The 20,733-nt window shown below is 44.9% G+C and overlaps 1 protein-coding gene across 2 annotated transcripts in view; it reads right to left on the reverse strand.

Annotated features, from left to right (window-relative positions):
• Positions 1–4,818: 4,818 nt before the first annotated feature.
• Positions 4,819–20,733, reverse strand: part of baiap2l1a (BAR/IMD domain containing adaptor protein 2 like 1a) — a 92,114-nt gene continuing 76,199 nt past the window's right edge. Inside the window, exons 9-14 of one of the 2 annotated variants that reach the window (XM_056297308.1) lie at positions 18,665–18,788; positions 18,017–18,230; positions 14,670–14,729; positions 14,437–14,584; positions 7,149–7,189; positions 4,819–6,627 (exon numbers count right to left, since the gene is read on the reverse strand). In XM_056297308.1, coding sequence (XP_056153283.1) covers positions 6,555–6,627; positions 7,149–7,189; positions 14,437–14,584; positions 14,670–14,729; positions 18,017–18,230; positions 18,665–18,788 — 660 coding nt within the window. In that variant the 3' untranslated portion in view covers positions 4,819–6,554. Of the gene's footprint in view, positions 6,628–7,148; positions 7,190–14,436; positions 14,588–14,669; positions 14,730–18,016; positions 18,231–18,664; positions 18,789–20,733 lie in introns of both variants that reach the window. The other variant, XM_056297307.1, reaches the window with a different exon arrangement.

A 20,733-nucleotide genomic window follows, 5' to 3' on the forward strand; every position in this document is an offset into this window, starting at 1 on the left:
AAAAAAAACTTGTGTGTCAGACACATAAGCAGTCCCAAACACTGAATTCAAATCACTTAAAGCAGTATTATGCGGGAGTGCTCCCTCTTCAGGAGAAGTTGTACATTATGCTATATAACAACCACTAGCTGACTGTAAAATGCACATTTGGATTTGTTTACAAGCTGGGGAAACGGTTAGCATAAGTTTGGCAAAATGATGTGGACTAGTAAGGTAAGAAACAAGGTTTAAAACGAATAGAATTTCTGACTCGAGGTGTGGCGGCTCGCTGCCACCAAAAGTTCCATTGGTGTGTTTTGATTTATAGACAGTAGAGGGAGGCGAGACTGCCACCTAATCAACCCAGAACATGTTATAGAACCATCACAATGACGTCGAAGCTGTTTAATTAAGGTAAATTAAGCTAAATAAATCTGCATTGGGTCTCTTTAATCAGAACTCTCCAAGGTGAGGCATAAGGCTTAGAACTGCCTCCGAGGCTCTCTCAAAACCAAACTGTCACTTTAACACATCCTGTGCCGAACTTGTACTTATTCAAGATTAAAGTCCTTTCACATTTTCCAGTTTAAACTTCACATTACCAGTATTTTTTGTTGAGTTTCAAGAGGAGTTGGTTTTCGAAGTTCTTAGAACCAAGCCTGCCTCTTTTGGGGGTAAAAATCTGCCCTGCTGTGTTGAAAAGTCTCTCACAGGCAGGTAAAGGCATATTTACCTTAAGCAACAATCTGTGGATTGCAGGCACTGATTTTAGAACATTAATTGAGGCAGCTGTGCTGGCCTGGTAAACATCCAGCTGCTTTGATGTATCCTGAACGTTGTCTTTCATCATGTCAAAGTAGTCGTCGTCGTCGTCCTCCATCTGCTCTGACTGGTTAGACTGTATTGGCTCCCGCTCCAGCTGAGTTTTGATGTAGTTCATGCCTACACAGAAATGTCCATTACACCAAATAAGGGAAAGAAAGAAAAGAATACTGTATGTGTCTCCATAACCAGATATGACCGGGAGACTATAAGCTAGGTCATTTTGCTCCTTAGGAACCATACAGTTTTATGCAAAAGTTTGGGCAACCTCAATAATCGGTGGGTGAAGGAGAAGGTCTGCACACTGTATGCTCCAGTAAATATACTTTAATTAACTCTAAAATGTAGCAATGTTGCGATCACACAGGATCGTCTTCAGGCCTGAAGACGATCCGGTGATGCTTTGGGAGCTGATATTCGGAACAACCATCCTCTTCATCCATGAGACCTTCTACCTCAACACCCTCTATCTTCTCTTCCAGATCTAAATCTTCCTCACTGTCACTCACATCTTCCTTCTCTCCCTCGTCTTCATTGAAGCCATAAACCCTGAAGGCCTTCACAAAATTGGAGGCGTTGTCAGTAGTGGTCCTCACGATCTTTTTCACGAATGTTGTATTCTGTATGGATGTCATTAAGGGCAGCAGCTAAGACATCAAACGTATGGGATCCATTAAGCCTCTTGCACGCAAGAGCAACCGAAAATCTTTCTAGGCTGTCTGGCTCGATCCAGTGGGCGGTCACTCCAATAAAACTTTGACGAAAAGCTGTCCAGCAGTCAGTGGTTGTAGCAATGTATTCAATGTTCTGCATCGCTTTCTTTACTTATGCTTTCATTTCCTGTGTTGTTTTTTCAGTTTTGGCTCTGACCGTTGTTCTGGACATCACCGTGTAGTTCGGCATGGTATGCTGCATTAAATCCTTGAATCCTGGTTGCTCCACAACTCCGAAGGGATGCAAACCCTGGACAACAAAGTTAATTACGGCCCGATCCGTGCTCTTTTTTGAGGCTTTGGTGTCCTGAAGTATCTGCTGCTTACTTGTTGACGCACTCTCACCAGCAGGCAAGCTTCCCTCCCTCCTGATTACGGTTGCTGTCAGTTGAAGGTATCGGTTGAGATGATGTCCATGTTTTCTCTGAAAATAAAAAAATTACAATATACTGTTAGTTAATTAGATAATTCTAACTCATTTACGTAATTCTCCTATCATGATGGAGGTTACTGTCCAAAATGTATTACAATACAAGTAGCAAAAAATATTCATGAACTGTTGATGAGTTTTAGGCTAATATTGAAAATGTGGATAATTTAGAACACCATCTCTGAATAAAGCCCCCCAAAATATTATTAAATAATATGGCTCTTATTTCATTGCAAGCTTTCACAGCAGCTATGCACACTTTATGACACAGTATCTGCGCCCCTCTATCTTCCTCCATCTCCCGCAAGTCTCTGCCTATCCGTTGTGTGCTTTAGATCTACAATTACATGCACACACAAAAGCCCTGCAAAGAGTGACAAGGGTCAATTCGCTGTAAAATTCGGTTAGCATCATGATCACACTTGACTTTGCAAATCACTGCGCTTAACTCTGCCATTCATCAAGCTTTGGTATGTCCTATTTTCATGGCTCTGGGATAGCCCACCTAAGAAAACATGATTCATTCCACATTCTAGAATGCATGAGGCCACTTCACTCGATCAAAATATGGCAGGCGGGGCCCTGTTCCACGACCACTGCAGATTCCACGACGTTGCTAGCGAGCAGTCTACTAATCTGCTAGCTTTATATTCCCACCATTTAGTTCTACGCTGGATTCATAATAGCCACAAACGTGTTCTTTTGTTGATATTGCCATGTGTCAGACACATTTTGCTAGATTGCAGCATAAATACCACGGTACTCACCAAAATGAATAAATCAAAATCGAATCAGTTTTATTTGTATAGCCCAATATCACAAATTACAAATGTGGCTCAGGGGGCTTAACAGCAACACAACATCCGGTCCTTAGACCCTTTCATCGGATCAGGAACACCTCCCTAAAACCCCTTTAAGAGGGAGGAACAACAGGGAGAACCCTCAGGAGGAGCACCAGAGGAGGGATCTCTCCCCCAAGACGCACAGCCTGCAATGGATGTTGTGTTCACGCAGTTTACACAACACAACATGGAAAGAGGATAACAGAATGAATAGCACCACAACAACACGCGAAAGCAGGGACATTAACTAGCGTGGTACTAGAACTAGCTAGCTAGCTAGCATAGCACACACGTTTGCTTACCTCAACATGCTTCTTCAAATCTGAAGGAGAGCTCTTGAACGCCAGCAGCTCATTGTTTCGTGGCAGGCGTAGTTTACACTGGAATCTCCACGAGTCGTTTTTTTGATCCTTTTATTTCAAATAATTCCTGTAAATAGGGCCATGGCTGGTTCACTGACTCAGATGTTGCTTCAGACATGCTTGCTAGTGCTAGCCTGTGAGCGCGAGTTGTTGCCGCTTGAACTAGCCTATAGGCGCCCGACGCTGCTCTCGGAAGGGTCACACCTGATTGGTTCAGAGCGGGACGGCCCTGCTTAGCGCTGGAGAGATCCAGATCCACCAGCTTGCGGGTGAAACAAACGTGCGCCGGTCAGACAGCGTTTTGGCGAAGAAAAAAAAACCTGATCATAAAATGTAACGGAACGTATTGTAGAAATGTAGTAGAGTAGAAAGTATAAGTAACTGCTGCAAAATGTAACTAAGTAAAAGTCGAAAGTATGCATTATTGATTCTACTTCAGTAAAGTACAGATACGTGAAAATGTACTTAAGTACAGTAACGAAGTATTTGTACTTCGTTACATTCCACCACTGCTTGAATGACATCTCGAGCACTTGGTTCTCAAAATACAGGGCTCCTGTGTGTACCCAAAGTTATAAAGAAGTCAGCTGGTGGCAGCAGGGCCTTTTCCTATCGGGCCCCGTTCTTGTGGAATAACCTGCCTGCTGCCATCAGACCATCAGAGTGTGTTGAGTCCTTTACATCCAAACTGAAAACTCATCTTTTTACCTTAACCTACAACTAGTTGCCTTTAAGTTGAGGGCTTCACAACCTGTACTGCATGACGGGTCGGTTTCTGTCTCAATGAATTTACCAACCGCTGTTCTGCCCACCAGATTATACTAGAGTATAGCTCGACTATTGCAAACTGTTCTCCTCTCTCATGTCTTTTCTCTCCCTCTGAACGATGTCTTCTCCTTTCTCTTTTCTGTGTGTAAATGGTGTCATGTGAGTCTCCCTTGTGTGCACGTGCAGTCTGTCCTCCTCCCAGGTCTCCTTGGTGATGGTGGTCACTACCTGGACGCTGTCTGGCATCTCCCTCATCACATTTTCTTTTATATATCTCATTAATCCATATAATTTTATTATCCTCTTTCAATGTTATAGCCTTCTGTCACTAAGATGTGTGACAAATGTTTTTGGGGTTTTTTTGTCGTCTACATGGTGATGGTGGTTGCATTGCTTGGGTCCTGGGCTGTTTTGATGGTGTCTGGACACTGCTTGGCATCCTCCTCATCATGTTCTTCATATATTTTATAATTCCATTATGACTGTGTTATCCTCTTTCAATGTTGTGTTGTGTAAATTGTGTAAACACAACATCATTGCAGGTTGTCCATCTTGGGAGAGAGATCCTCCTCTGTTGCTCTCCCTGAGGGTTCTTCCTGTTTTTTTCTCCCTGGTACAGGTTTTTTTTTCCGGGAGTTGTTCCTTGTCTGATGTGAGGGTGTAAGGACAGGATGATGTGTTGCTGTAAACCCCCCTGAGGCACATTTGTAATTTGTGATATTGGGCTACACAAATAAAATTGACTTGACTTGTGTGTGGAGAGTGTTTTTGTGTGTGTTTGTGTGGAGAGTGTGTGGGTGGAGAGAGAGAGAGCGAGAGTGTGTGTGTGTGTGTGCGTGCGTGCGTGTGTGGAAACCCATGGATATGAATCAAGCATCAAGCTTTGTGTTTTTCTAGTTTTAATGAGAATTAAAAAGGATACAGTAGTTGACATTAGTTGGTAAGGCAGACATTGAAAGAAGCGTGTGAATAAGTTTGCTGTTTAAACGGATCCCACAGATCCTGCAGATCCTGCAGATCCTGCAGCACACGGCAGGCTGAGGCCGACACACTCTGACATTCTAGTCCAGGATCCTGCGGATCCTGTAGCACACGGCAGGCTGAGGCCGACACACTCTGACATTCTAGTCCAGGATCCTGCAGACCCTGCAGCACACGGCAGGCTGAGGCCGACACACTCTGACATTCTAGTCCAGGATCCTGCGGATCCTGCAGCACACGGCAGGCTGAGGCCGACACACTCTGACATTCTAGTCAAGGATCCTGCGGATCCTGCAGCACACGGCAGGCTGAGGCCGACACACTGACATTCTAGTCCAGGATCCTGCGGATCCTGCAGCGCACAGCAGGCTGAGGCCGACACACTCTGACATTCTGTCCAACTGTCATTCACTTTTCACCACCAGCAATTCATTCTGTAAAGATTTCATCGGTAAATATAAGGCAATTTTTTGTGTCATCACGACAGATTTGATACTTTGCTCATCAAACAATGTTCACCGTATAAAATACAAGCAGTGTCTTCCAGTAAGGTACATACACTGGTGATTTTGGGTACCATTGTACAGTAAACATGAACCAGGGCTTACAATGAAAGTAAAGGGGAATTTGGCATCCAGTGTTCTCAACAGTAAAACACACAGAGTGGAAGATATTCCTCTTCATCAGCTGAGTCTAACCATTTAAAGTACCTCCTAAAAGCCAATGAGAAGTCAAAACCAACTGGGGACATTTTCTGAGGCTTGCACGGAGCATTTTGTCAATTTGGCTGAAAATCCAGTTTGGAGGTTCACCTCCACAGAGCAGACACATCTTAAATCTCTAATGAGAGTTTCCTCACAGCTCTGTGTGTAGAAACAGCCTCCCTATCTGAAACTGTCAAATAGAAATAATGCCACATAACAGCACTCAACAATAAGCCCTTTTCTCTACACGCCACTCCCTTCATTCTCACAACCTCCATATAGCACACTTTAAAATAGGCAAATAAAAACAGAAATAACAGAGACACAGTAGTTTGCAGGTGAGTCTGGAGGTGGTCTGGCCTGTCCCAGTTCACAAAACTCTCATGGTGTGGTTAAAATATGTTGTGAAAAACCTTTTCCACTCTTAAAAGAGATTAACGCCCACACACAGACTGAACACACGGTGTGGAGAGCAGACCTGCAAAGCTTTCTGGGAATTTGGTTCAGTTTCTGATGTCGATCTTCCAAACACATTGATCTATTGATCTATCAGCTTCCCTCTTCCACACAGTCCAGCATGGTGAAGTGGGTCCTCTGTATGGGGGATCTGGATTAATGGGGGATCTGGATTAATGGGGGTCTGGATTGATGTGGTGGTTTGGATCGATGGGGGATCTGGATTGATGGGGTCTGGATTGATGTGGGGTTCTGGATCGATGGGGGTCTGGACTGATAGGGGTCTGGATTGATAGGGTCTGGATCAATGGTGGTCTGGATTGATGGGGGGTCTGGATTGATGTGGGGTTCTGGATCGATGGGGGTCTGGACTGATAGGGGTCTGGATTGATAGGGTCTGGATCAATGGTGGTCTGGATTGATGGGGGGGTCTGGATTGATGGGGGGCATTTCTCTGTTTGATGATGACAGTGAGGACGTTCCTTCTTCATGGAGTTTTAGATGTTTGGCGCTGATCTGTCATTGGTCACTGTTGGTCTCAGTTTCACTGTAGCAAATGGATTCGCGCCTCTGTAAAAAACAACAACAACAACAACAAAATAATATTAGTATGAGTATTACTAGTAGTAGCGATAGCAGTAGTTGTATTAGTAGTAAGCTAGTGTTAGTAATAGAAGTGGTAGTTGTACTCATAGTGACATAGCAGAAGCAGTAGTTAGTAGTAGTCATAATATCAGTAACTGTAGTAATAATAGTAGCAGTATTGGTATTAATCATTCATAGTAGTATTAATATTGTTATTGACATTCTTTGTTGGTTTTCACATCTGGATTGTTGTATCCAGGTGTGAACTGCTAAGACTTGAGTGCCACACAGAAGAACATCAAAGTGCTTCAGAAGACATCTACACTGAGTTTACCATTTTCACACATGAACACATTTTTAAATTAAAAAAAGAATTTGCAAAATAACATTTGGTTGAAATCATGATAATCCGGACCACACGAGTGGCGCCATTGAGCAGAAGAGCGTGGACGCCTCGTCTACTGTTGTGTCTGGGTGGATTAGTGATGTCTGAGAAAGCCACTCACCCAAGGAAAGGAGCCTTCCCAAGCCCATTGAGAAGAGACACCTGTTAGCAAGGAAAAAGAGGGGACACAAGATTTAGAAGCACACACACACACACACACAAACACACACACACACACACACACACACACACACACACACACACACACACACACACACACACACACACACACACCACTACCAGCAACACAGACACACACCTTCCTTCCAGTTGTGTTGACAGTGAGTCTTTCTCAACAGGTCTGAGCAGGTTTGCCTACAGTGCTAGTGACATGGTGGACCTGCAGGATGAGGAATCCAGACCATCTGGAAAATCTGGAGATGATGACTATCTAATCTGCTGCTCAGAGCCAAGCGAGCGTGAGGAGGAGTCGGGCTAACAACACAACGGGCATTGTTGTACGTGTGTGTGTTAACGTCAGCTAGCTAGCATCTCCTCTGCTGAAGTCCCTTTGAGACAGACACTGGATCCAAACCACCAGCAGGAGCTCCTGTTTAGTCACTGATCGATTGACTTCCAACAGGGAAGAGAATGAAATACAATGTCGCTGTGTGTGTGTGTGTGTGTGTGTGTGTGTGTGTGTGTGTGTGTGTGTGTGTGTGTGTGTGTGTGTGTGTGTGTGTGTGTTGTTGTCATGATTCTGTATTTGTCATCACAACCGATAAAGACTTGAAGGATTCTCTGAAGTGCAGCAGCAGATAAGCGATGCGACCGACAGATGAATGACTTGATGAACGACTTTCTGAGTGTTCGCTCCTCTTATCAGCTGTTTAGCGGATCAGATTAATTGTACCAGAACCTGATCAGTATTCAAGGTAAAATTCTGGCTCACAGACCAGAAATACCTGGAAATACAGTCATCAGTGGATGCTGAGGTGCTGTGCAGCTACACATGTAAATAAACCACTTGCTTTGTGCTATAAGACTTTACTGATAAAGTCTCCAGACTTTATTCCTGCATTCTAATGAGTCTTTCAGGGATACGGGCTATCAGTAATGACACTCCAGACATGCACTTCCGGCTTCTTCCACCAGGGGGAAGAGTACATCCGCAGTCACGGGGCACAGCGGTCGCACGGACTCGTTTAGCGAGAGAGTGAGAGAGAGACAGCGAGAGAGACAGAGAGAGAGAGAGACAGGGAGAGAGAGAGAGACAGGGAGAGAGGGATAGTAAGAGAGACAGGGAGACAGAGAGACAGAGAGAGAGAGGGAGAGAGACAGAGGGAGAGAGACAGGGAGCGAGAGAGAGACAGAGAGAGAGACGGAGAGAGAGAGAGAGAGAGAGAGACAGAGGGAGAGACAGGGAGAGAGAGAGAGAGACAGAGGGAGAGAGACAGGGAGAGAGAGAGAGAGACAGGGAGAGAGAGAGAGAGACAGGGAGAGAGAGAGAGAGAGAGAGAGAGAGAGAGAGAGAGAGAGAGAGAGAGAGAGAGAGAGAGAGAGAGAGAGAGAGAGACAGAGGGAGAGGGAGAGAGACAGGGAGACAGAGAGAGAGAGAGACAGAGAGAGAGACAGAGGGAGAGACACAGAGGGAGAGAGACAGGGAGACAGAGAGAGAGAGCTGCTTCCTGGGCAGTCAAAACTTCATTCTCAGTTAATTGACAGTGTGCAGAGCTGCAGACCTCTCATAGGAAACAACAGATATAGCCTCTTGTCCTCTACTTTCTCTGTCTCTTCTTCATTGGTTTGCTCTCTCCATCCACAACAGAGGCCAAAACCTGGCTGGGAGCACTTTTCTCATGCCATAATCTCTGTCTCTGTCTCTCGGTGCATGCTGGGAGTCGGTGTGTGAGTGTGCTTGGTCAGAGCGACCTGCTGTTAGTAAGTTTTATTATTTTATAGCAGCTTATTTTTGTCTCCAGGGCTGGTGGTTTCAGACTGAGTGTGTTTACTGGGCCTGGGCTACATTTGCAGTAGTCTGTGTGTGTGTTTGGCGTAGTTTTCTCGGTGTGAGCAAGATGGCGTCCTCGGAGACGCCTTCTCTCTCTATCCCACACGGAGTGCGGGTTCAGCCCGATCCATCTGTTACGATAAGAGGCGGTTCTCCTGGCTGTGGGAAACCGTGTGGGATATGTCAACCCATTAGCGCGGGAAGGGGGGCTGCAGCTCCCCCTAGTGGTAGGTGCCCCCCCCCCCGGTAGTGGCAGGAGGCTGTGTAACATCTCCGCTATGGAATAAGTGTCACCTTCCGTCAGGTGGGCAGCCTTTTATGTTTCCCTCATGGTCACAAAAAGGTGTCTCCACTCTCACTCCCCTTTCTCCCCAGCTGTACTTGGCCAATTACCCCACTCTTCCAAGCCATCCCGATCTCTGCTCCACCCAGCCTTAGGGACGTGAACCAGGTTTTGTCTTGCCCAGATCCCACCGTGTTATCTAACCGCCTAAATCAGAGGAACTTGAGTTTCACATCTTTGCTTGTTTTCTGTAGTTCTACAGAAGGCGCTTCAGTTAATCCTCATTTTTCACTCCTCGTAACCCAAAAGCAGAACAGGTTGACCTGCTGGTGGGAGAGGAACATCTCAACCGCTCAGAACAGAAGCTCCATACAACACTGCTGCAGCTTCTTCTCATTCTTCACCGACTTTTGCAGAGAGGAGAGTTGAGCAATGTGCTCAGCTGTGCTGTGTCACAGGGAACACTCATCGCTTTTCTGGAAACCGAGAAAACATGTCCCTGGTTTCAAGGCGTGTTAGAGTCTCTCCCCTGTTCCCACAGGGGTGGAGGAGATGATGACTACGTCCATAGGCCTGATAAGACATGAAATCATGTTACGTCCAGGTTAAATGAGATAAACCGGAGGACAGCCGTGTGCCGCAGAGGGTGTGGAGCGCCGCATGGGAGGTAGAAATAACTATGTTGCCCCATGCAACCACACTCTACCACCATTTACCCCAGAGAAACCACCATCGGGGCTCAAACTGTGGGATGCTGGGTGATGTGGTTTGGGAGGGGAGAGCGAGTCAGCCGGGTGCATCTACTTCTTATGAAGACTTTTCTAACACCACTTATTCTATTTGCCATGCATTATGTACTCACTTTTCACACACCCCCCCCCCCTAAAAAATCACATTACTTAATTTATATTATATTAATTTATACATTTTATATCAACTTCTTTAATTATGAACAACTAATATAATTATTAATTATTATTAATTTATTATTATTGTTAATATTATTATTAATATAAACTACACTGATTTATATGATATGTTATATTTGTATTATTTAATTTATTATTCCTAATTAAAATGTTATATGTGTATGTATGAAAGGTACACTGGCTTTTCTGCTTCTTTTTTCAGGAGCTCCCCACTTCAGCCTCCTTCAGATGGTATTGTTCTGTCTCATACTCATGATGTCATCAGACACTCATTTACATACAGCCAATCACATGAAAGTCTTAAACTATGAAATCCCGCCCACCCTTACCACCAACCCTTGCTAGTATGTGTCACTCAAAGATCAGCTCATGAATATTAATGAGGAACAGACCACACCCCAACAGCTGTTGAGATGATTAAGAACAGTTCAGGTTAGAGGTGTGTATGTTAGTCATGTACAAATAAAAACATTCCTGAATGTTTCGTCTCGCTGTTTTCTAGGTGTTCAACTATGGAAAGATGAATCTGACCGAGTCCCGTCCATCTTTAAATAGAATAACTGAAGTTAATTCAACTGTGGAAAGATGAATCTGACCGAGTCCCATCCATCTTTAAATAGAATAACTGAAGTTAATTCAACTATGGAAAGATGAATCTGACCGAGTCCGGTCCATCTTTAAATAGAATAACTGAAGTTAATTCAACTATGGAAAGATGAATCTGACCGAGTCCCGTCCATCTTTAAATAGAATAACTGAAGTTAATTCAACTATGGAAAGACGAATCTGACCGAGTCCGGTCCATCTTTAAATAGAATAACTGAAGTTAATTCAACTATGGAAAGATGAATCTGACAGAGTCCCGTCCATCTTTAAATAGAATAACCGAAGTTAATTCAACTATGGAAAGATGAATCTGACCGAGTCCGGTCCATCTTTAAATAGAATAACTGAAGTTAATTCAGCTATGGAAAGATGAATCTGACCGAGTCCCGTCCATCTTTAAATAGAATAACTGAAGTTAATTCAACTATGGAAAGATGAATCTGACCGAGTCCCGTCCATCTTTAAATAGAATAACTGAAGTTAATTCAACTATGGAAAGATGAATCTGACAGAGTCCGGTCCATCTTTAAATAGAATAACTGAAGTTAATTTAACTATGGAAAGATGAATCTGACCGAGTCCCGTCCATCTTTAAATAGAATAACTGAAGTTAATTCAACTATGGAAAGATGAATCTGCCCGAGTCTGGTCCATCTTTAAATAGAATAACTGAAGTTAATTCAACTATGGAAAGATGAATCTGCCCGAGTCTGGTCCATCTTTAAATAGAATAACTGAAGTTAATTCAGCTATGGAAAGATGAATCTGACCGAGTCTGGTCCATCTTTAAATAGAATAACTGAAGTTAATTCAACTATGGAAAGATGAATCTGACCCGAGTCCGGTCCATCTTTAAATAGAATAACTGAAGTTAATTCAACTATGGAAAGATGAATCTGACCGAGTCCGGTCCATCTTTAAATAGAATAACTGAAGTTAATTTAACTATGGAAAGATGAATCTGACCGAGTCCGGTCCATCTTTAAATAGAATAACTGAAGTTAATTCAACTATGGAAAGATGAATCTGACCGAGTCTGGTCCATCTTTAAATAGAATAACCGAAGTTAATTCAACTATGGAAAGATGAATCTGACCGAGTCCCGTCCATCTTTAAATAGAATAACTGAAGTTAATTCAACTATGGAAAGATGAATCTGACCGAGTCTGGTCCATCTTTAAATAGAATAACTGAAGTTAATTCAGCTATGGAAAGATGAATCTGACCGAGTCCGGTCCATCTTTAAATAGAATAACTGAAGTTAATTCAACTATGGAAAGATGAATCTGACCGAGTCCCGTCCATCTTTAAATAGAATAACCGAAGTTAATTCAGCTATGGAAAGATGAATCTGACCGAGTCCGGTCCATCTTTAAATAGAATAACTGAAGTTAATTCAACTATGGAAAGATGAATCTGACCGAGTCCCGTCCATCTTTAAATAGAATAACTGAAGTTAATTCAGCTATGGAAAGATGAATCTGACCGAGTCCCGTCCATCTTTAAATAGAATAACTGAAGTTAATTCAACTATGGAAAGATGAATCTGACCGAGTCTGGTCCATCTTTAAATAGAATAACTGAAGTTAATTCAACTATGGAAAGATGAATCTGACCGAGTCCGGTCCATCTTTAAATAGAATAACTGAAGTTAATTCAACTATGGAAAGATGAATCTGACCGAGTCCGGTCCATCTTTAAATAGAATAACTGAAGTTAATTCAACTATGGAAAGATGAATCTGACCGAGTCCGGTCCATCTTTAAACAGAATAACTGAAGTTAATTCAACTATGGAAAGATGAATCTGACCGAGTCCGGTCCATCTTTAAACAGAATAACTGAAGTTAATTCAACTATGGAAAGATGAATCTGACCGAGTCCGGTCCATCTTTAAATAGAATAACTTAAGTTAATTCAACTATGGAAAGATGAATCTGACCGAGTCCCGTCCATCTTTAAATAGAATAACTGAAGTTAATTCAGCTATGGAAAGATGAATCTGACCGAGTCCCGTCCATCTTTAAATAGAATAACTGAAGTTAATTCAACTATGGAAAGATGAATCTGACCGAGTCTGGTCCATCTTTAAATAGAATAACTGAAGTTAATTCAACTATGGAAAGATGAATCTGACCGAGTCCGGTCCATCTTTAAATAGAATAACTGAAGTTAATTCAACTATGGAAAGATGAATCTGACCGAGTCCGGTCCATCTTTAAATAGAATAACTGAAGTTAATTCAACTATGGAAAGATGAATCTGACCGAGTCCGGTCCATCTTTAAACAGAATAACTGAAGTTAATTCAACTATGGAAAGATGAATCTGACCGAGTCCGGTCCATCTTTAAACAGAATAACTGAAGTTAATTCAACTATGGAAAGATGAATCTGACCGAGTCCGGTCCATCTTTAAATAGAATAACTGAAGTTAATTCAACTATGGAAAGATGAATCTGACCGAGTCCGGTCCATCTTTAAATAGAATAACTGAAGTTAATTCAACTATGGAAAGATGAATCTGACCGAGTCTGGTCCATCTTTAAATAGAATAACTGAAGTTAATTCAACTATGGAAAGATGAATCTGACCGAGTCCCGTCCATCTTTAAATAGAATAACTTAAGTTAATTCAACTATGGAAAGATGAATCTGACCGAGTCCTGTCCATCTTTAAATAGAATAACTGAAGTTAATTCAACTATGGAAAGATGAATCTGACCGAGTCCCGTTCATCTTTAAATAGAATAACTGAAGTTAATTCAACTATGGAAAGATGAATCTGACAGAGTCCCGTCCATCTTTAAATAGAATAACTGAAGTTAATTCAACTATGGAAAGATGAATCTGACAGAGTCCGGTCCATCTTTAAATAGAATAACTGAAGTTAATTCAGCTATGGAAAGATGAATCTGACCGAGTCCCGTCCATCTTTAAATAGAATAACTGAAGTTAATTCAACTATGGAAAGATGAATCTGACCCGAGTCCGGTCCATCTTTAAATAGAATAACTGAAGTTAATTCAACTATGGAAAGATGAATCTGACCGAGTCCGGTCCATCTTTAAATAGAATAGCAAGTTAATTCAACTATGGGAAGATGAATCTGACCGAGTCCGGTCCATCTTTAAATAGAATAACTGAAGTTAATTCAACTATGGAAAGATGAATCTGACCGAGTCCGGTCCATCTTTAAATAGAATAACTGAAGTTAATTCAGCTATGGAAAGATGAATCTGACCGAGTCTGGTCCATCTTTAAATAGAATAACTGAAGTTAATTCAACTATGGAAAGATGAATCTGACCGAGTCCCGTCCATCTTTAAATAGAATAACTGAAGTTAATTCAACTATGGAAAGATGAATCTGACCGAGTCCCGTCCATCTTTAAATAGAATAACTGAAGTTAATTCAACTATGGAAAGATGAACCTCTGTCTCCTCCCTCACCTTCACCTCTGTCTCCTCCCTCACCTTCACCTCTGTCTCCTCCCTCACCTCCACCAGCGGGAAGTAAAGCCGCTGGGTGTGTCAGCCATGTTAGAGGCCATGAAGTAGTTTGTGTTTTTCTCTGCTTCCTACCGTGTGCTGTGGCGACGGCGTGGAGCAGACCACCGGGCTGGAAGGGAGGTTGTCGCTGTAGTCGGGGGGCGGGAGCAGAACAGGCTCCTCCTCTTCCTGTTCCGGCAGACTGGCCACACTCGGACTGCGCAGAGGCGTCCCCACGTTGCTGCTTTGGTCAAAGACATTTTCTAGTCACATAACTATTCAGTCTGTGTGACGGACACCGATGCTGTCGATGGTGCTTTTCTCACCTGTTTGATATGACGGACTCGGTGTAGGGTCTGCAGTAGGACGAGGGAAACCAGCCCCGCCTAAAACCACAACCACAACCACACCCACAACCACAACCACAGCCACAGCCAGGTGTTAGCATCACTGACAACACATCACACTGTGATGAAGATGACACACAGACCATATCCGGGGACAGCAAAGTGAATCTAGTAAACTAGGTCCCCAACCCGGGGGCGGGGGGGGGGGGCTGTGGGGTAGGATTTCACGAGTCACCAGATGATTCATGAAATGTGACAGAGGTGCGTTTCTTTGTTTTTCTTGGATTCCCCCCCCTCCCCATTTTTCTCCCCAATTGCACTTGGCTAATTACCCCACTCTTCTGAGCCGTCGCAGTCTCTGCCCCACCCCCTCTGCTGATCCAGGGAGGCCTGCAGACTACCACATGCCTCCTCCCATACATGTGGAGTCACCAGCCGCTTCTTTTCACCTGACAGTGAGGAGTTTCACCAGGGGACGTAGCGCGTGGGAGGATCATGCTGTTCCCCCCAGTTCCCCCTCCCCCCCAACAGGCAAACCCAGCCACTGAACATGAATGCATGCTGCAGAGGAGACTTGTGGCATGGAGGAAACATGTGCATGTGATTTTCAACCCAACCAAAACCACATCGGGCCGCCACCTGATGGCACGAGCCGGATGTGGTGACTGGCCGCACTGAAAAGCTGCAGACTGAACAGAGCTGCAGAAGAAGAAGACAAGTTCTGTTTTCTGCTGTCTGGAATCACAGCCACTGTTAAAAGGTGATTCTGATACACACACACACACACACACACACTGCGGAGATGTGTAACTTCCTGTCAGACTTCCCTCAAGATCATCACGATGGAATCAGTAATGAACAAATGTTGTGTTATCTCTCAGTGTGTGTGTGTGTGTGTGTGTGTGTGTGTGTGTGTGTGTGTGTGTGTGTGTGTGTGTGTGTGTGTGTTTGTGTGTTGTACTATGACTTTAACAATAAGAAATGAAAGAGAGTAACTTCTCTTGTGGTCATGAAGACCACCAGAGACAAAGACACATTACAGAGACAAGCGAATAGACATGGACATGAAACACACGTAGAGACAGACAGACGGACACAGACAGACAGACAGGCAGACAGGCAGACAGACGGACAGACAGACGGACACAGACAGACAGGCAGACAGACGGACAGACAGACAGACAGACAGACAGACAGACAGACAGACAGACAGACAGACAGACAGACAGGCAGACAGGCAGGCAGACAGGCAGGCAGACAGACAGACAGACAGACAGGCAGACAGGCAGACGGACAGACAGGCAGACACACACACAAACAGACAGACAGACAGACAGGCAGGCTGACAGACAGACAAGCAGACAGGCAGACACACACATAGACAGACAGACAGACAGATGGACAGACAGGCAGACACACACACAAACAGACAGACAGGCAGACAAGCAGACAGGCAGACACACACACAAACAGACAGACAGGGGGACAGGCAGACAGACAGACAGGCAGACAGGCAGACCGACAGTCCTGTCGAACATACCTAGCATTCTCTGTGTTTCTCAACGGGATGTATTTGCACAGTAAAACGTCAGCGAGCACCGGGCAGGAACTCGTACGGCCACCTCAGAAATGTGAACAATGCCTGCACTGTCAACACGGTGAATATTTACTGGGATAAGAGTATACGTCTTCCTCAGGGTGTGTCACTGCTGCTGCATTTACTATGAACTCTATTTGAATTCTACCTTATGCAATGAAGCTGCGCAGCGGATTCCACGGTGAGGCCCGCCGGGCCACGGTGAAAGCACTGTTCTGTCACTGTCGAACAGCCACATCAGGATCCAAACACTCTGGTTTCATTTCATGTACACAAGTACATGAAATAAAACCACACATCGTTTCCCCCAGCCCACAGCAGTGCAACACAAAGACAAAACACCGACCCAGAAACGACAAGAACACACATTTCCAAACTACAAAAAAAAATCACTGTCCAGGAGGAACGCCAGCCAGGATGACTGTCAGAACTGCCGGTCTGCATGGGCTAGCAGTTAGCTTAGCCTGCCCCACTTCCGCGTCCTGTCAGACTGCTCTCGGTGTTTCCTCTTTGGCTGCAACGCTGGGCAGGGTCGTGGTCCTTGGACACACAGGACACAGCAGACCAGGCTCTCCCAGCTGATCCAACACCAGCTCTCCCAGCCAGACACATTTGGCACACCTCCCCGCACTCCACACGACACTAAATACACCGTCAACGCTAGGCAAGGCCGCCAGACCATCCTCAGTGTTATCAAAACTGCTGGTCTGCATGGGCTAGCAGTTAGCTTAGCCTGCCCCACTCCTGAACCCTGTCAGACCGCCCTTGGTGTTTCCACTTCGGGTGCAGCTCCAGGCACGGCTGTGGTCTCTGGGCCCACAGGACGCAGCAGACCAAGCTCTCCCAGCTGATCCAACGCCAGCTCTCCCAGCCAGACACCTTCAACACACCTCCTCGCACTCCACATGACGACACCCAAAACACAGTCAATGCTTGGCAAGGCTACCGCCAGACCACCCTTGGTGTTATCGGAACTGTCGGTCTGCATGGGCTAGCAGTTAGCTTAGCTTGCCCCACTTCCATGTCCTGTCAGATCGCCCTCAATGTTTCCTCTTCAGGTGCAGCTCCAGGCAGGGCCGTGGTCCCTGGGCCCAAAGGACGTAGCAGACCAAGCTCTCCCAGCTGATCCAGCACCAGCTCTCCCAGCCATCAAATGAAGACACAAACTTAGACGCAGACGTGGACAAAGACACTGCATGGACGGTACTGGGTGAGGCTGCTGCAAACATGAGTTCACGCCGCCATCTTCTTACACCAGTACTAGATGAGGCCGCTGCAAACGTGAGTTCGCGCCGCCATCCTACTTCATTAAATGTAGCGATTCAATGTAGCGAATTCAGGGGTGAGCCGGGAATCTGCCGCAGCCAGGAATTCTGGATAGGCCGCACCACAGGTGACTAGCGCTAGCCAGTCAACTAAAGGGTCTGACCCATTACCCAAGGGCTAGCGAGTCCACATCACTAACGTTACACATAAATTCATGTTTAAATATATACTTTTTTATATACATTGTTTGTGTTTGCATGGATTTCCTCAGTCACAGACAAGCATGTTTGGTGAGCTTGACTCTTTATGTTGCTCATAGGTACGAATGGTGTGTGAACGACTGTGTCTATAGGTCATGTAATAAACCAATCCCTGGCTAGTGCATGCTGGGATAGACTCTAGTCCCCCCTGCAACTGTGAGCCAGATCACACAGGAGGACAGAAAATGAATGAATGGACGTACTGTCGTGTCCTCTCCAGCTCCCCATACAGCCAGCCGTCCTTCTCCTCCTGGATGAGCAGGTTGATGACGTCTCCGTCGTCGAAGCTGAGCAGTGTGTCGTTGTTGCCCGCTGTGTGGGGGAAGATGGTCTGAACCCGGGGCCTCCTGCCCATGTTGAGACCAGACGACTGGGACACTGACCTTGACAGACCGCCCTCCCCGATGCTTCCCTGGTCTAGAGAAAACAAGAGGGTTAGCGACACAGAGGTCAACCTGAATGTGAACAAGCTAACACTCTTTTTCATGCTAACATTTCCAGCTGTCAATCCAGCTCTGCCCAGAGGAGCAAGAGGGCCGACACCAGCGGCAATGTGAAAAATGCTGATTTAGTTCAAACTTAATACTTAAGATGCAGATATAAAGATATTAAGCACAGTTTTGTCTGTAAAAACACTTTACTGCTTTTAGTTGTTATGTATCTCATATATTTCATAATTTTTATTCAGCACAGGCCTTCTTCATTCATCTTTTTTCTTTGAATGTTATTTGTATGTTTTCCATGTATGTGTTTGTCTATCAGTATCTATCTATCTATCTATCTATCTATCTATCTATCTATCTATCTATCTATCTATCTATCTAGCTAGCTAGCTAGCTAGCTAGCAGTACCTGAGTTGTGGTCCGAGGAAGAGGTGAGAGGAGATCTGGGTTCGGGGTTGAACATGTTGGCCAGTGGGCTGATCTGAGCCTTCAGCGGCGGGGCTGGAGGAGGCACCATAGTCTCTAAGTTGTTCTGAGGAAATCACAAAGACATAATAAAGTCATATTATCATCCATAATACTCTACTATGAGGATAAAAGACAGCCCACTACTGAGAAACACTCCTAAATGTACCTTACAAAGGAAGCAGTTTGAAAAAAGGGTGACTGCACCAATGAGGAAACATGCATGCCTGCAGGATGGTTTAGCGGGTGCTGGTTATGGTCCAGACTGGAGGACCCATGTTTGATCCACCTGTCTGGCCACACTGGTCTCTCTTTGATCCCAGCAATTTGATATAATGTCAAATGCGTTGTATTGCATTTTATAAATTTATTTCTGATTTTTCCCTTTTTCTCCCAATTTAGTGGCCAATTGATCCCTATTTTAGTTCAAACACCCACCCTTGTACTGCGTGCGTTCGCCAACTGCATCTCTCCGGCCGGCAGTCTCGAAGGAGACGCCTCGCCACTTTGGTGACGAGGCGACTCCAGGCCAAACCAATGCTTTTTCCGACACACACAGAGACGCATTCATGTGACGGACACAAGCCGACTCCGCCCCCCTCCCGAAGACAGCGTTGCCAATTATTGCTGCTTCATCGAGTCCGGCCATAGTCGGATCTGATGAGACCGAGGCGCGAACCCCGGTCCCCAGTGGGCAACTACATCAACACAAAACCGATTCTTAGACCGCTACACCACTTGTATTGCATTTTAATGTACAAAATGTGCTGTACACAAGTTTTGGCTGATCGATTGAAAACACTCTTGAGCAAAATTCCTGAACTCTTTTTGCTCCAGATGGAATCCACACAACAGGCCCAGATCTAGACTGCGCAGATTGGGGGAGGGCAATTAGAAATTTGGGGTGGGCACCTTTTCACACAGTGGGCTACACTACAGTGTTGAGCTGTTTTCCTAGTTTTAATTTACGATTGATGTGTCTACTCTTCAACGTTACCACTCTAAATACAACAGCATTCACACTTATTTGTGCATGAGGAATACGTTACAATTTTAATAGAGAAGTATCAGCGGGGTGAGCACTCGCACTTACTTGAGCCTCAAAATACTGACTTCTGGGGGCAGAACAAATTTGCACATGGATATTTTCATATTTCATGTTTGACCTATTTGTGAACTCCACATTATGTTCTCATCGTCATCTCTCTAATCAAGAAAGGTATGATTATTAATTATTGTTATTATTTTCATTATTATTATTATTATCACTATCCATCCATTATCTTAACCGCTTATCCTGCTCTCAGGGTTGCGGGGATGCTGGAGCCTATCCCAGCAATCATTGGGCGGCAGGCAGGGAGACACCCTGGACAGGCCGCCAAGCCATCACAGGGCTGTTATCTTTATTATTATTGTCATTATTATCATTTGTTCATTCATCTTTAGCCACTTCTCCGGGGTCGGGTCGGGGGGGGCAGCAAGCTAAGCAGGGCATTCCAGACGTCCCTCTCTCCAGCAACGCCCTCCGGCTCCTCCTGGGGGATCCCAAGGTGTTCCCAGGCCAGACTGGACATGTAGTCCCTCCAGCAAGTTCTGGGTCTACCCCGGGGTCTCCTCCTAGTTGACCATGCTTGAAAATCTCCAAAGGAAGGCACCCAGGAGCCATCCCAATCAGATGCCCGAACCAACTCAACTGGCTCCTTTTGACACAAAGGAGCAGCGGCTCTACTCCAAGCTCCCTCCGGATGTCCGAGCTCCTCACCCTATCTCTAAGGCTGAGCCCAGACACCCTACGGAGGAAACTCATTTCAGTCGCTTGTATCCGTGATCTCACCCTTTCGGTCGCTACTGAAAGCTCATGACCATAGGTGAGGGTTGGAACGAAGACTGACTGATAAATTGAGAGCTTTGCCTTCCGGCTCAGCTCCCTCTTCACCACAAGAAGAAACAAACCTGGTTGAACCTGAGTTGTACTTATTGATGTAGTACTATCTGTTGGTAAAGGTCTTCTA

The sequence above is a fragment of the Lampris incognitus genome, chromosome 17 (assembly GCF_029633865.1).
Source record: "Lampris incognitus isolate fLamInc1 chromosome 17, fLamInc1.hap2, whole genome shotgun sequence".
Taxonomy (NCBI): domain Eukaryota; kingdom Metazoa; phylum Chordata; class Actinopteri; order Lampriformes; family Lampridae; genus Lampris; species Lampris incognitus.